The sequence below is a fragment of the Otolemur garnettii genome, unplaced genomic scaffold (genome assembly GCF_000181295.1).
Source record: "Otolemur garnettii isolate 467f Iridium unplaced genomic scaffold, OtoGar3 scaffold00185, whole genome shotgun sequence".
NCBI classification, from domain to species: Eukaryota; Metazoa; Chordata; class Mammalia; order Primates; family Galagidae; genus Otolemur; species Otolemur garnettii.
In genome coordinates, this window is record NW_003852580.1 from 1,891,308 (window position 1) to 1,907,453 (window position 16,146).

The following is a 16,146-nucleotide window of genomic DNA, read 5'->3' on the forward strand; positions in this document are numbered from 1 at the left end:
GGATGAATGGGTGGGTGGATGAGTGGATGGATAGGGAATGGGTGGGTGGGTAGGTAGGTAGATCATTGGATGGATGGATGGATGGATAGATGGATAGTGAATGGGTGGGTATATGGATGAATGTGTGGGTGGGTAGGTGGATGGATGGATGGATGAGTGGATAGATGGACAGATAGATGGATAGATGAGTGAATGAGTGGCTAGATGGGTGAGTGTATGGATGGATGGGTGAGTGGATGGGTGGATAGATGAATGGATGGATGGGTGGATGGATAGTGAATGGGTGGGTATATGGGTGAATGGGTGGGTGAGTAGGGAGATGGATGGGTGGATGAGTGGATGGATGGGTAAATAGGTGGGGGGACGGGTGAGTTATGGATGGATAAGTGGATGGATGGGTCAATGGGTGGGCGGATGGGTGAGTGAATGAATGGATGTGGATGGGTGGAGGGTGGGTGTGTTGGTGGGTGGGTAGGTGGTTGGGTAGATGATAAGTGGCTCAAGTGAGTAGATGGATGGTCAAGGTGTCTGCAGGGCAGGGCTGCTCCCAGCCTCTTCCAGTTCCTGGCAGTCCTAGCTTATCCTTGGCATATAGATGCAGTGCTCCAGCCCACCTCTGTCTTCACTGGGCCTTCTCCCTATCCCCTCCTTCTAAGGACAAGAGTCTCTGGGTTTAGGGCCTACCCTAATCCAGGAGGAGCTCATCTCAAAAACTGTAACTTAGCATGTCTGCAAAAACCCTTTGTGCAAATAAGGTCACATTCACAGGTTCCAAGTGGGCCTCTTAGGGGCCACTATGCAGCTCACGCCACAGGACCAGCACAGCTGGGGCTCCATGGGTGGGACCCTGGCCCTCCACAGGGTGGCCCTGAGCAGATGGCCAGGTTTGGCCTCAGTTGGAGCAGGCAGGGGAGGAGGGTAGCCTGAGGTGCCCTGAGGCTGGTGGGTACTCAAAAGGCCTGCTGCTGGCTTTTCCGAGCCTCTGGGCACCCTTCCTCTCCATGCCTCAGTTTCCCTGCCTGCAGTAGGAGCTGGGAAAGTGCTCCAGGGTCTGTGAGGCACTGATGGCTTGGTGGGCTCTGGGACCCCTCCCAACACCCCAGAAGGACCCAGCTCAGAGCTGAGAGAAGCTTCTCCTTGAGTCCTGGCAACTCTGCCCCTGTAAGCCAGAGTAGGACTAGCCACTTTCCAGGGTCCCTGTATCTCACTGCCTGTGGGGAGGCAGGAGAGCACCAGGCTGTCTCCCAAGGGGCAGAGAGAGCTCAGTCACACTGCCGGACCCTGCCCTCCCTGTCCCATGTCCCACTATTCCATCCCTCACTGTCTTTCACTGTCCCCATCCTGCACTGTCCCTGTTTCTCACCATCCCATGGCCTTCACCATCCCCTGTCCCTCACTGCCCATGTCCCTTATCTCTCACTGTCCCCATCCCTCCCAGCCTCATGCCTGTCTCCACCCATCCCTGTCTCTCTGTCACTTCTCCCTCGCAACATCCACCAGCTATCTCTTGTTGGCCTCCCTACAAGTCTGGGAGACTTGGTCCTGCCCAGATGTCCCTGGCACCTGGCGCGTGGGTGGCCCTCAGGGGCTGCATGCAGAATGAATGAAGGGGCACACAATGAGGGAGTGGATGACGGCTGTAGGGCCAAGGGAGGTCCCACAGACCTGGGCTGCTGCCCGCCCAGCCAGCCCTGTGGGCCTCAGTGCCCCCACCTGTGAAGTGGCTCCTCACAGGGTCTGGGGTGGCAGAGGTGCCAAGGCCCAGCCATCACCTCTCCTGAAGGTGGGCAGGGGGATGGAGGACAGGTACCCCATCAGAGCCACCCTCGCTGCTGTAGCCTCAGCCCCAACCCTGTAAACCTGTCCCTGGCTTCTCTGCCCTCAGTGACAGGGGGAGGCCCCCCTCCAGCCCCTTCGTGAGATGCAGTGTGACTTTGGGAGCAGCCTCCGATAAGCTGCCACAGTGAATGCAGTGCGAGTGCAGCCGATGGTTATCGTGTGAGTGCAGAATCGAGACACTGACCCCTTTGTTGGGGGGAACAAGGAGCATTCTCAGATCCACCTAGAGAGTTTAAGTGGCTGCCCGTTATCCTGGGGCCGAGTAGGGCTGGCTGGAGACCCAGGAGGGGGGCCAGGCAACCTGAGGGGCAGTGGCAGGGCAGGCTCGGGGCCCCTTGCAGACCCAAGACACACCTGACTGACTTGGTGCAGAGCACAGGCTGAGACATCCGTGGGAGTTGGCAGGAGGGCCAAGTGGGAAGGGAAGAAGAGGTGCCCTCCTGGCACCCTGCAGCCCATGGGTAGGGTCAGGGAGCCCTGGGCTGGTGCCTGCAACCTCCAGGAGAAGGCTGTCCCCAGCTGTCAGGAAAAGGGAAAAGACTATGAGACAAAGAAAACCAAATAAACGGGCAGCCCTTGCTGCGTCAGCCCTGCAGGAGAAGCAGTGACATCTGCTTCTTGACCTGGCGTTGTCCTCGGGCCCCCAGGGTCCCCAGGCCCAGGCACCAGCAGCAGCTTCCGGGACAGGCAGACAGGTGGCCGTAGGCTGACCTCAGGGGTCCAGCTAGCTGGCCCAGGCGAGAAGCCAGCTCAGGGCTAGCTGGTCATTGGCCACCTGTGGGTTGGGTGGCTGCTCAAGCCTCTCCCCAGGGAGCCACTGTCCCCACATCCCAAGGGGCCAAGGGCAGACTCGCAGGGAATCCCCTAGCCTATCCTCAGAAAAGTGGGGGTACCTGGTTGTGAATGGAATGCAGCTGGGAAGGCCCGAGTGGTCAGCCTCACAGCCTTGATCCCCTGACCTGCATCATAGTTTGGGATGAGGGCCCCCACCCCCATGGGACACAGCCAGCCAGGCACCCCCCTTCAGCTGGCACAGGTACCACATTGGTACCCTTTTGGGGTGCTGTTGGTGGGTCGCCCGGACTGGCCAGGAACATGGCGCCCTCCCTGCGCCAGGAACCTCCCCAGGAAGGCCGGGGCTTGTGCAGCGTCAGCAAAGTTGTGTGTGTGTGTTTTTATCATGCTGTGAACATGCTGCTTCCGAGGGTGATAAGCATGAAACCAACCGGGAGGCTGTCAGTCTCAGTTTGAGGGTTTAGAAATATTGGGACGAATAATTAGATTTCATATCGTTACCGCAGCACCCATCAGAGGATCAGGCAGATTAATTTTTCTCACCCTCCTCCACTCATTAATATTCATTAGATACTCAGGAAGGGCCTGGAGGGAGGGCAGGCCCCAGCCGCCTGTGGAGAGCTGCCTGCCCAACTTGGGTGTGGCAGGGATGCGGGAGCCGCTGGTCACCCTCTTTGTGCCAGGCCCCTGCCCACCCCTGTGACTGTACCAGACGCCCCATCTGAGCCAGCAGGGAGCCCATCCCTGCCATGAAAATCACCAGGGTGTCTATGAAAAGAAAAGAGGAGTGCCTGCCTGATCCCAGCCTTCCCAAAGCAGGTCCTTTGGTGGAGATGCCCACCCAAAACTAAACTTGCTATCCTGGGCCAGGCCCAGCCCAACAGAGCCCACGTGTGTCCCTCCTGGGCCCAAAGCCATCACCCTTACCCATCCTGCCAGGCCAAAAGGGACAGTGGAACAAGTGTTTACCATGTGCTGCCACACAGGTGGGCTTCACACTGGTCACACTTATAGCATCCTGAGAGGAAACCAAGTCGTAGAGATGGGAGCTGGCAGGACAGGGATGGGCCTAGAGAACATGGGCTTAGGCCTCACCTCCATCCTCAAAACAGTGCCAAGTCAAGAGAGGACATCACCCCCTCCCAGATGAGAAAGCCCAACTGATGACTAGAGTGGCTTCGTGCTGGGACCGCAGGGCCGCTCTGTGGCCAGTGCTCTCCCTCAGCACTGGCTGGCTTATCTTTGCTGTCTGTTCTATGACTGAGCCATGTGGCTGCAGGCAGGTGATGCAGAAGCCCCGACCTTGCCAGGAGTCCCCAGCCCATGGGCCTTATCTTGTGGGACCCCTCAGTCTGCTGTGTGCAAGGGTCCAAGAGCAGAGGTGGTCCAGAGTGCCCACTGCAGGTCTGGGCAGTGCCCTACCCCAGGCCACAGTGAGGAGCCCATGCTAATTAACTGGACCCAGCTGCCTGGCTAGGCATTCCATGAGGTCCTCACACACACAGGCAAAGCCTAGGTAGAGCTCATGGGCTTGGGCCTAGGGGAGAAGCCCTGCACCCTGCCAGGCACAGTACCTGCACTCTGTTGCCAGCCCAGCTTCTCCTTCCTAGCATGGCAGCAGCCACCAACTGCTCACCTTATCACAGGGATACACAAAACTGTCCCATGCAGGTGTCATTTCCAGGTGAGAGCAGGTGATGCTGGTTTTTCAGTGAAAAGTTATGATGCACAAAGTTTCTGATTAATAGGCATTTATTTGTATAGAACAAAAGTGAGTAGGTTTACAGAAAAATATTTGAGCACGGACATTTGCATACCTCTGGATATGGCACCTAGGTGGTTCAGGTTGGTGACCACCATGCAGGCAACAGGCGCAGAACTCAGGTCAGGTGTTGGGACTTAGGAGGCAACTGAGGCTCACATCACAGTTACCCCAACCTACAGCGGCAAGGCAAGGCCAGACTTCTGCCCCAGCTGCCTTCCTCCCCCTGCCATGGGTCTGTGCCTTGTCCCCTATACCTCTAACTCAGGCAGACCACCCCGCCCCTTCCCAACCCTCCTGCACCAGGCAGCATCGGGACAGGGGCCATGTGTGTTTCCTCTGCTGCCATGCTGGGGACCAGGGCTGGAGGGGCAGCAGGAAGTGAGGCCGTCTGCAAGGGCCCAGCCTAGGGGTGCTTCCCTTCCAGGCTCTCAGCCTAAGCCCCAGAGGAACAACACAGCCGGGCCTGAAGCAGTGCCAGCACCCTCTCTCTCTCCTGCTGTGCCTCAATTTCCTTGCCTATGAGATGAGGCAGTGGACACTGCCTGCTCTCCAGGGTGACTGTGAGGCCAGGGAGCTGGTCCTTGAGGCCCATGGGGAGGGGATGGTGCTGAGCCAGTCTCAGGGTGGGGACAGCGTGCTGCTGAGCCTGGGCTGGTGTTCAGGGCATGCCATGTGCTGATCCTGGGAATGGACAGGGACACAGGCAACCCTGCATTGCCTGGCACCAGGAAGGGGTGGACACCTGGCCTGGGGGAAACAAAGTCCATCTACAGAGGGGCCATCAGGGCTGTGTAGAGGGTCTATGTCCAGTCCAGCCCACACATGTGAGGACTACAGCCCCCCAGGCTGGGTAGGCACCTAGGAAGGGAGAGAACACAGATCTGGGTGTGAGTCAAACTCTGCCACCCACTGGCTATATGACCTTGGGACACTGCTGACCTTTCTGGGCCTATTTCCAAAGGAACCCAGCACCCAGCCATGGAGGGTGCATGCCCTGCTGGGCCTCTGTGTCCCCACGTGCTGCAGAAGCCCCCAGCCACACCTTCCTATGTGATTGACATCCCCACATTCCTGCCCCCAGAGCCCATCCCTGACCCTGCTGCTGGTGGATGAGGCCTGCTGGCTACGGATGCTGCCCCAGGCCCTGACCCAGGCTGAAGCCAACTTGGAGATCTACAGGAAAGGTCAGTATCACTTGGCGCTGCCCCTCCCACAACCTTCAGGAAGGTGGGGGCCGCGGCTTCTTTTCCCTTAAAGGAAACCAGCCTGCATGGGCTGAGGGCAGGGGGCAGCATAGCCTAGCCATCAGAGCCACCATCTCTAGTGGCTGGTAAACACCCATCTGGGGCTGGGCAAAGGACCCAAGGCAGTCCCTCTCCCAGGACAGACAATCCAAGGCCACAAACCCACTTAACGGAGGCACCCCTACCCTGGCAGGCTAGGCTAGGCCAGACGTTTGCCCTGCTGGGAGCACAGTCACCCCCACACCTCCTCCCAGCCAGCCTATGACTGCCTTAGGGCCTCTAGGAGACCACAGGGCCAGTGGCAGGGACCTGAGGTCCAGGTGGCTATGGACCAGGGCCCCATGGTCCAGCTGGGCCCAGGAACCATCAGTAGGATGATGTTTGAGCCCAGCAGTGCCCCTTACCAGCAAGTCCTTCACCTTCTGGGGTCTGTTTCTATATCTGGAAAATGGGTCCAATGCCCTCTGCCTCCCCCACCTGCTGGGGGGTCTCCCTCTCAGAGGGAGCCTGCACCCCTCAGCTACATGGACACCTTAGTCCTGCCCTGGAAGCCCTACCCCCGAGAAGACTGAGATGCAGCCTTCCCAGCTCCTGGGACTCTTGGGGTCTGGGCTGGGGGACCTCTCCTTACAGATGAGGTGGCCTAGGCCATAGGGGAGGATGTAGATAGCATCAGACTTCTGCAGGCACACAGGGGCCACCCATGCAAGGGAGTCACTGGGAGGGCCACGCACGCGTGCCCACACCCACCACAGGGCCCGTTTTTGCCAGTAGAGGCAAAGCTCTGTCAGAGCCAAAGCCCACTGGGAGTGGAGGGCAGGGACAGGGGCCATCCTGTGAATAACCCTCTCTCAGCCTCCCAGGTGACAGGTGTGCAGAGTGGAGATCCATGGGACCTAGGTTAGGGTCTCTCCCCAAGGCAGAGGGCTTCTTGGATCCCCCACCCCACTGACCCAGAGGCTGGGAGGAGAGCACTCGAGGGCCAGGCGCAGGCTGCACGCGGCCAGCATGGGTTAGCACGCCCAGCCAGAATGTGGGCCAGTTAGCACTGCCCTTCCTGCAGGCCTGGTCACCAAGGCTCCAGCCAAGTGTTCTCATCCAGAAAGGACAGGGTTCTTGGATTGCAATGCTAGTGAGATGACACTGCTCCTGGTGCTGTTCCCAGGTGACCCACAAGGCCCTCATGTAGCCAGGGTCCACCTGCCAGTGAAGCCTGTCCTCAGGGCAGTGGCCAGCTCTGGCTTAAGGCCTGCTGCCCCGGCCCACCCACCACTCCCAGGAGAGGTGGACCAGCAGCCCTCATGGCCTGGGTTTTGCTGGCCAAGGCTGCCCCCTGCAGGCTGCCACAGGAACAGCCATGCTTGACCAACTTGGGATCCCTAGCCAGTCCAGCCTCTTCCCTGGGACACATCCTCCTCGTCACCCTTCCTGGAAAATGCTCTCAGGGGTCCCACCAGGACCAAATGACAACAGGCCACATCTAAAGATGTGATGCATCTTTAAGATGGGGGGGAGCTGGCGGTGCCAAGCCCAGCAGCACTGGTCCTAGAGTCAGGGATGCCTGTGTCCCCCTAGATGACACCCTCTGGTGCAGGGTCACCAAGCCAGTGCCCGCAGGTGGACTCCTGAGTGTGCTCCTCACAGCTGAGCCCTGCAGCAGCCCCAACCACCCTGTGAAGGAGGAGCCAGCAGAGCCTGCATGCCCGGCCCCTGTGCACAGCGACATCCAGCTCTTGCCCCAGCAAGCTGGGATGGCGTCTATCCTTGCCACAGCCATCGTCAACAGTGAGTGCACCTCCCTGTCCCTGACGGCCCCGCCCCAGCCACAGGGCTGCAGTGCCATCCACATCCAGAGGCCAAAGACCCACAAAGCCCTGTCACTGCCAGGCTCTGGACTACTAAACCAAAGAAGTGCTGGTGGGGTAGAGATGTGCTGCAGGGGCCTGAGAGTATCCTCCAAGGGGGCTCCAGGCTGATGACACCAAGGGGAAAGCACAGGGACAGTCATGTGGTAACCCTGAGTGACCACAGGGGCCGACGGCCAGGCTGCAAGGAGTTAGCTCTGCAGAGACCAGGGGGTCTTGGAGCCTAGTCACACCATGGGAAAAGGCCCACGCAGGCTGGTGGGCTTGAGACACAGATCTGACTCTGTCCAACCATCATGCCCAACCAGAAGGCCTGAGCCCCTACTCGAAGAGAGGAAGCAGACATTGCGGGCTTGGAGCAGAGCAGGCCCCAGTCTACTGGCGCCTGGGTGACCCTGCAATAGCCGTCCTGTGCACACAGGGTGTCATATAGCACCTCTGGCCTCAGCCCCTAGATGCCATACCACGCCCATTGACAGCTGTGACAGCTGTCTCAGCCACATGTCCCTGGGGGACAAAGCCCCCTAGTGGAGAACCCACTGCCAACAGCTCTCCAAACCTCAGAATGTGGCCATGAGAAGTGGGATTGGCTAACCCACAGTACTTATGTACCATCCACTACACACCCGATGCTGGGACGTGGGCCTGCCCTAGGGAGCCACCCTCCAGGAGCAAACAGGGCCTCACCAAGGTGGGGGAGCCGCCCACCCCACAAAGGCAACATGCGGGTATAGCTGATGGGAGCTGTCCTGATAAGAGACTGGGGCAAGCACTCTGGGGAACCCATGGTGAGGCTGAGGCCCACATGGGGGTCACCTGGAGACTACTGTGGGACCACAGGGGAATGTGAGGGCTCAGACCCCTCAGAGGACATAAACATCACCCCAGGACTTGGAAGGGGGGAAGTAAGACCCCTGTGTGTTTTAAAACCTCCATCTGTTTAGTGGTCACTATAGGGTTACAAAACTGGATAAAATTGACTTGGGGGCACTTGAAGCAGGCCAAGGCAGCTGGGAACAGAGAGGAAGCAAGCATGAGGCTGGGGCTAAGGCGTTGTCACCCAGGACAGCAGTCGCTCCCCCTCTGAGGAGTCTGGGGGAGAAGCCCCCCACTGGACATTCTGAGCCCCAACCACAGAGTCCACTGAGGGACATGGGATGGAGCCCAGGGCTGTGGCCAGAGCTGGATGGGGCCTCTGGACCTGGTGTAGGGGAGGAGCACTCCACACAGACAGAGAGCAAGACGCCTGCGAAAGCATCCAAACAGTGAGGGCCCAAGGAGAGGAATGGGCTGGGGTCTGCCTTGTCCAGGCAGTGGCAAAACTAAGGGCTGAAATGTGACCACTGGGCTTGGCAACATGGTGGTCACTGTGGCCCCACCAGGAACACTGCAGCCAAGTGGGTTAGCAGTGAAAGCGTGCAGAGGGCACACAGAACCCAGTGGTTAGAGGCTGGGGCTGGTGGGTCTGGTATTTGGCCACGGTGGCTGTGTTGTGCACTGGTGAAAGGCTGGGGGAGGAAGAAACACAGAAGAAAAGCAGTTTTATGGGGGTCCTGGCTGGTCCTGTCCTTTTCTGGGAGCAAAGGACATGAAGGAACACAGAGTTGGGAGGGAGGCAAGAAAGGACTCTCTCAGGCCAGCACACCTTCTCATTGGGCAGGTCTGGGATGTGCCACCACTGGTCTTATGGGTGCCTGGGAGACCTGACTCCAGGGCAAGAGCTGGCAGTGACAATGGAGGCTCACCAGGGACAGTGTGCCAGGGAGGGCCTCAGGTCCTCTACAGCCCTGGAGGCTGACAGCTGGCTGCTCCAATGGGTAGCTATAGTTTCCCTAGACCTGGGTTTCCTCCTCTGGGGTCTAAGGTAACATCAGGTCCCAGTAACATTCCCTGGAGAGGAACCTCAGAGAGCTAGATACTGTGTTCATACTGCTGCAGCCAAGGGGCCCAGGCCTCTGCCCAGCCAGTGCTCTGGGCAAGCCATGTGAGCCAGCTTAATTCTGGGCCTATCTCCACTGCAAGGAGCACAGGGCAGTGCCAGCCTCAAGGTATTGATGCAGGTTCCAAGGACCTGTACTGCCCAGGACAGCTCATGGTCAGGTGACCATCCCAGCTAAGAGTCCAGGCCACCTCTCCCCACACCCCAGCTGGCAGCACAGCTCTCTGCAGGGACTTCACAGACACCAAAGCAAATGGACCACCAGCCTCTCAGATGCTGGGTCCCCACTCAAGGCCTCCGTGCAATGAGGAGAGACTGAGGGCCCACTAAAGGGGAACTTGAGAAACAGAAACAACTTGATAGGAAGGAAAGCTGAGCCAGAAAATTGCCTGAAAAACCAGAAGGAAGAGGCTCTGCTACAGACAGATGCTTAAATTCCTTAAGAGGCAAAAGATGGAAAACTGGCCACCAAGGGAAGGGGTGCAAGGAGAGGCCCACTGCCTCTGAGATAACACGGGCTCAGGACAGACATCAGAGAAGCTGGGCAAGAAACCAGATATTACGTGTTCTCTAAATGCACCAGCTCAGAAGCCAGATAAGGGATCCCAGGGCCCCTGGTTCCATACCAAGGTCAAGGTCTTCAGCCAAGGGCGCTGACCGAGCAGGGATCTGGGGCAAGACAAACAGAACATTCCTTAAAATCCTGCCTTAAAGACGCTGAGGACAGAAGCCTGCTCAAGCACCTCTTAGAAAAAAATCCTTGCCAGAGGGTCTGACCACCCCAAGCAGTCTAAGCCCCCCAAATCTGAGAAGTTACAAGCAGCCCATTTAGGGGTAAACTTGGCAAATTCCCCACATTTGACATCATCAGTAACTGACACAGAGCGGCCCACGTATGGAGTGGGGGGTAGGGCTCTGGGCTTTACCACCCCCAAGGCCACATTCTGTCATTCTTGTGGCTGAGTGCTTGTGACTGTGCATGTCAGCTACTGTGCTGCTGTCACCTCAAACACCTGTGCACACATGGTTCCTTGTCCATGGCCTCCCAGGTCCATTGGGTGTGCACACCCACTGCCCTTGCCTATACACGGCCACCCAGCCATATTGTGGGTGCCCAGCCTCACCCTGGCATGGTCCACTAGCACATGCACACTCTTTCCTGGGGCCCCCTGAGGTCCCCTCCTCACAGGACCCAATGTCAGAAGGAGCTCCCTAAGAGGCCACTCAAAGGTCCCCCAAAGTGGGCACAGGGTCATGAAAGGAGGAGATGTAACATGGCTGGCCAGTACCTGTGGTCAGTCAGGACAAGGCCTTCACTCTACAAGAGGCTGCAGCCTCAAAATGGGTGGTGGGCTGCTCCCTGCCACCCATGCCCCTCAGCCACACCCACCTCTCACCCCACAGAAGACGTTTTTCCCTGCAAGGACTGCGGCATCTGGTATCGGAGCGAGCGCAACCTGCAGGCCCACCTCCTGTACTACTGTGCCAGCCGCCAGAGCACTGGCTCCCCGGCCACGGCAGCCATGGATGAGAAGCCCAAGGAGACCTACCCCAATGAGCGCATCTGCCCCTTCCCACAATGCCGAAAAAGCTGCCCCAGTGCCAGCTCCCTGGAGATTCATATGCGCAGTCACAGCGGTGAGTCCCCCATGCACACCCACCCACATCCACACCCCACCTGGCCCTGCACACTGGGGGCAAATATGGCATACTGCCCAGGAGAGCCAAATTGCTGACTGAGCCCATGTGGTCTTCCCATGGTGTCCAGAGCAGACACCCACCTACAGCTGTCTGGATGGTCAGCTTGGGGCTGAGAGACAAGAAGCCCACACACAGCCCCACACAGATCAAGGCCTGGGTCCAGCACCCGCCTTCCTGGTCGTGAAGCCCAAGACCAGGCCAGGCTCTGGAGCTGGCCCTTACTTGCCCGTTTTCCAGGGGAGCGGCCATTCGTGTGCCTGATCTGCCTGTCGGCCTTCACCACCAAGGCCAACTGTGAGCGGCACCTCAAGGTGCACACAGACACGCTGAGCGGTAGGTGGGCAGGCCGGGCAGAGGGGTCTGTGGGCCACACCCTTGGCCCGAGGGCCCTGACCACAGCATGGCCCACAGGTGTTTGTCACAGCTGTGGCTTCATTTCCACCACAAGGGACATCCTCTACAGCCACCTGGTCACCAACCACATGGTCTGCCAGCCTGGCTCTAAGGGTGAGATCTACTCGCCAGGGGCTGGACACCCAGCTGCCAAGCTGCCCCCAGGTGAGCTCAGTTGGGGCCACTAGTGCCCCTTAGGTCCCTGAGGAGTGGGGTGGGGGTGCTTAGTCTACAAGGCAGGTGGGAGCCAATCTCAGCCTTACCCTAAACAGTTCCCAGGGCTCACCCCTCCAGCTCTGGCCCAGCCAGGTCCTGCCTCAGGTCTGATGTGGGCCCCTGTGGTCTCCCTGCAGACAGTCTGGCCAGCTTCCAGCAGCACCCGGCCCTGCATGGCCCTCTGGCCTCCAAGGACCTGGGCCTAGCACCCACTTCATCGCCAGGACTGGACAGGAAGGTTGTGGCTGAGGCCACCAATGGAATCGCCCCCCAAAATGGGGGCACCGGCGAGCCACCAGCAGCCCCCAAGAGCATCAAGGTGGAGGCAGCAGAGGAGCCCGAGGCAGCCCGCGCCCCCGGCGACCCAGGGCCCCAGGCCCCGTCGCGGACCCCATCGCCCCACAGCCCAGCCCCAGCTAGGGTGAAGGCCGAGTTGTCCAGCCCTACTCCTGGCTCCAGCCCAGTGCCCGGGGAGCTGGGGGTGGCGGGGGCCCTCTTCGTGCCGCAGTACGTGTTTGGGTCTGATGCAGGCGCGGCGCCCCCGGCCCCCGTGGCGCCCCCGGCCTCAGAGATCCTGGCCAAGATGTCCGAGCTGGTGCACAGCCGGCTGCAGCAGGGCGCAGGGGGCGCGCAGGCCGGCCTCTTCGCGGGGGCCCCCAAGGGCGCCACGTGCTTCGAGTGCGAGATCACCTTCAGCAACGTCAACAACTACTACGTGCACAAGCGCCTCTACTGCTCTGGCCGCCGTGCGCCCGAGGATGCGCCCTCAGTGCGCAGGCCCAAGGCGAACCCCGGCCCGACCCGCGCGCCCCCCGGCCCTCCCGGAGAGACCGACCCGGCGCGCTCGTCGCCGGGCCCCGGGGCGCGCGAGGACGGCGCGGGCGGTGCAGCCACGCCGGAGGACGGGGCGGGCGGCCGGGGCAGCGAGGGCAGCCAGAGCCCCGGCAGCTCAGTGGACGACGTGGACGACGACCCCAGCCGCACACTGTGCGAGGCGTGCAACATCCGCTTCAGCCGCCATGAGACCTACACGGTGCACAAGCGCTACTACTGCGCCTCGCGCCACGATCCACCGCCGCGCCGCCCGGCCGCACCCCCAGGACCAGCGCCGGCCGCGCCCCCCGCCCCTCCCGTGCGCACGCGCAGGCGCCGAAAGCTTTACGAGCTGCACGCGGCTGGCGCCCCGCCCCCCGGCTCGGCCGGACCCGCCCCGCCCGCTCCCGAGCCCCCTTCGTCGCCGCGGCCCGGAAGCGGAAGCGGCGCCGGACCCGCCCCTGCGTGCTCGCCCGGACCCACCGCTGACGGCCCCATAGACCTCAGCAAGAAGCCGCGGCGCCAGGCGCCGGCTCCCGGGCCCCCAGCGCTGGCCGACTATCATGAATGCACGGCGTGCCGCGTGAGCTTCCACAGCCTTGAGGCCTATCTGGCGCACAAGAAGTACTCGTGCCCTGCCGCGCCGCCGTCGGGCGCGCTCGGCCTGCCCGCCGCCGCCTGCCCGTACTGTCCGGCCGGCGGTCCAGTGCGCGGGGACCTGCTGCAGCACTTCGGCCTGGCTCACGGCCTGCTGCTGGGCGCGCCTCTGGCCGGCCCGGGGGCCGAGGCCCGGACGCCGGCCGAGCGCGGCCCCTCGGCCGCCGCCTCGCCCTCACCCTCGCCCGCCGCCTCTCCTCAGCCCGGGCCCCGCGGCCTCCGAGACGGCCTCGGCTCAGAGCCCCCAGAGCCGCCGCTCGGCCCGGCCAGCGGCAGCCCCCGGCCCGGCCCGCCCCCGCCCCCGTCGCCGCCGCCGCCGCCCTCTCACTCGGACAAGGGCGTCCAGACCCCCAGCAAGAGCGCGCAGGCGCCGGTGCCCAACGGCAATCACAGGTACTGCCGTCTGTGCAACATCAAGTTCAGCAGCCTGTCCACTTTCATCGCCCACAAGAAGTATTACTGCTCCTCGCATGCCGCCGAGCATGTGAAGTGAGCGCCACACTACAGACTGCGCACGCTTTGCACGCCGCTCCGCCCGGGAAGCTTACCAAACACAGGCCTTGGCAGAGGGGCTGCCGGGGGCAGCGCCGCCCGGACCCTTGGCACTTAATAAAGAAGTTCAATTTGATGGGCACAGCGGCGGAGCAGGCTGGTTCTCTGAGCACAGGGGCCCGCCAATACACAGCCAGGGCCTCAGGTGCCCTCTGTGTACCCATCATCGCTCCTGGTTTGCACACAGGCCCCTGCTGGAGCCGCACAGCTGGGGGTCGTAGGAGCTGGACAGGCCTTGGGCCAGTCTGAGGCCACAGTATGCGTTCTAACCACTTCCCTGCCCTGCTGCTCTGGACCTCTCACTGCTGCCTCCCTCCAAGATTCAACCGGCAGCGCTGGCTTGGCCACGGGGCACTAGAAAAGTGTCATCCTGGTCTGGCCAGCCACCCTCCCACCTGCTTGGTGCCTGGGCATGGCCTGTCCAGTCTCAGACGCCAGGGACTGCAAGGATAGTGTGTCACGGGGAGGGGGAAGCCCTGTGATCACTAAGGCTGGGGAGAGAACAGGAAGTGGGATGGGGGAGACTAGAACCCAGAGCATCCATCGGCCATGAGGGGGCAAGTCCTGACCCAGTGCCAGCAGGTGCACCCTGCCTCCTTAGAGCCAGGGCTGGTGGGCCCCTGTGATGGCTGTGTCAGCGCAGGGCCAGGGCACCCCACCCTATCTGCTTTACCTCACTAGGCTCTGGGGACTGCACAGGCCCCACTGGATTAAGGGGATGCTTTAGTAAACTTAGCTGACCACACTATGGCCCTGGGTGGTGTGCCCTCCAGCCTGCTGTTTTGTCTCCAACTTTGGTTGAAGTAACCACATGTTTTCCAAATGGTTTTACTCAGCAGCCCATGGTAAATGCAGGTGAACTCTGAACTATAGCCTTCCTCTGCCCCAGAGTAACACTGAGGCCCTGCAGCCCACTGGCTAGTTCACCTGCCACCTAGCCATAAGGACGGGGATGACAGGCTCATGGGCCCTGCACATCTGACACCCCTTCCCACTTAACCCTTGTCTAACTAGACATTAGACAGGCAGGGTCCCTGCTCTCCCAGAGGTCCTGGGCTCCAGGGGAGTCAGCTGTGGAGGGTCCCAAGTAGGCCAGGTTGCCTTGGCGAGCTGGTCCAGCAGATGGAGGGCTAGGCCCCACCTCTAAGGAAGACCACACACTCTTTGTTAATCTGGACCAGTACAGAGTATTACTATGTGAACACTTGCAAGTAACATTTTTAAGGGGCTGGGGAGCACCGGGGAACTGGTATGGGAGGGGCCATTGCAGACTCTGAGGCAGAATCAGATGTCCTCAGCCCCTCTGGCCCCACCTGCAGAGCGCCCTGTAACTGGTGAGGCACCTGCGAGGTAGCCTTCACTGACCTACTGTGCACTCAAGTGAGCCTCAGTTTCCACACTTGTGAAATAGAGGCAGGAGTTACCTTCCAGGTGATCCCATAATCCCTTCTGTGTGTTGTGCCAGGAGATAGCAGCAAGGACCTTGGGCCCCAAGCTGAGCTCTTGTCACCTGGGAGGACAACTTTAGGACAACCTCCTCAAGAGCCCTGCATCTGGGTCTGAGATCCCCTGGCCTCCCACACACACAGCAGCATTGGGCTGGTACCAATTCCCTAGACTGACCTCAGCCTGACCCACATAGCCAGAGCCCCCACACCAACCCAGGACTTGGTTCTGGCACGCACCCCTCTTGGACCAGTTTTCTCACCATGTAGACAACATCAGTGGCCCCTGCCCCCCACAACTCCCACCTGTGCTTCCCCAGATCCTGAGATGCACCTCCCAGCCCCCACCTACCTTGTAGTCTTGTCCCTGCAGTGGCCCACCTCTGTCCAGGAGGCCTGGTACCCTGTTCACAAACACCTTTCTGACACCTTGCCCTGTGGCTGGTTCTCTTTACCTGGAGAGGTTCAAGGCTTCAGGTCTGGCCATCCCTGGGCCTTTCATCAGCATAGGCTCTGAGGTCTGAATCTCCAGCCCCCCCCCCCAAACTTACACAGACTCATGTTGGCCCCCTAGCCCCCTGGACTTTCTTTCTGCCCTTCACAGGCTCTGAGGTCAGTCCTCCAGCACCCCTGGGCTCCCCCCTAATCACAGGCTCTGAGGTCAGTACCCCAGGACTTCCCACCAATCACAGGGTCTGAGGTCAGCACCCCTAGGGTCTCCTCCCAGTCACAGGCTCTTAGATGAGCACCTCCCTCCTGGCCCAGCCTCTGACGTTGGTTGTGCCCCATCAATGCCATCTCCCTGACACCACATGGCACCATTGTCTCACCCAGCACACAATCATGATACATGGTCAACAGTCACAGCCCACCGAGTCTTGTGTGTACGACGCCTTGTACGGAGCCACACCCCTGAGCACCT

At 60.5% G+C, this 16,146-nt stretch overlaps 1 protein-coding gene across 2 annotated transcripts in view; it reads left to right on the plus strand.

Moving 5' to 3' along the window:
* ZFPM1 (zinc finger protein, FOG family member 1) overlaps positions 1-14,527 on the plus strand; it is a 73,283-nt gene extending 58,756 nt beyond the window's left edge. For both annotated transcript variants that reach the window (XM_023507497.1, XM_012812061.2), the window contains exons 5-10: positions 5,481-5,583; positions 7,219-7,428; positions 10,852-11,085; positions 11,386-11,481; positions 11,560-11,706; positions 11,895-14,527. In XM_023507497.1, coding sequence (XP_023363265.1) covers positions 5,481-5,583; positions 7,219-7,428; positions 10,852-11,085; positions 11,386-11,481; positions 11,560-11,706; positions 11,895-13,720 — 2,616 coding nt within the window. In that variant the 3' untranslated portion in view covers positions 13,721-14,527. The remainder of the gene's footprint in view (positions 1-5,480; positions 5,584-7,218; positions 7,429-10,851; positions 11,086-11,385; positions 11,482-11,559; positions 11,707-11,894) is intronic.
* The last annotated feature ends 1,619 nt before the right edge of the window (positions 14,528-16,146 follow it).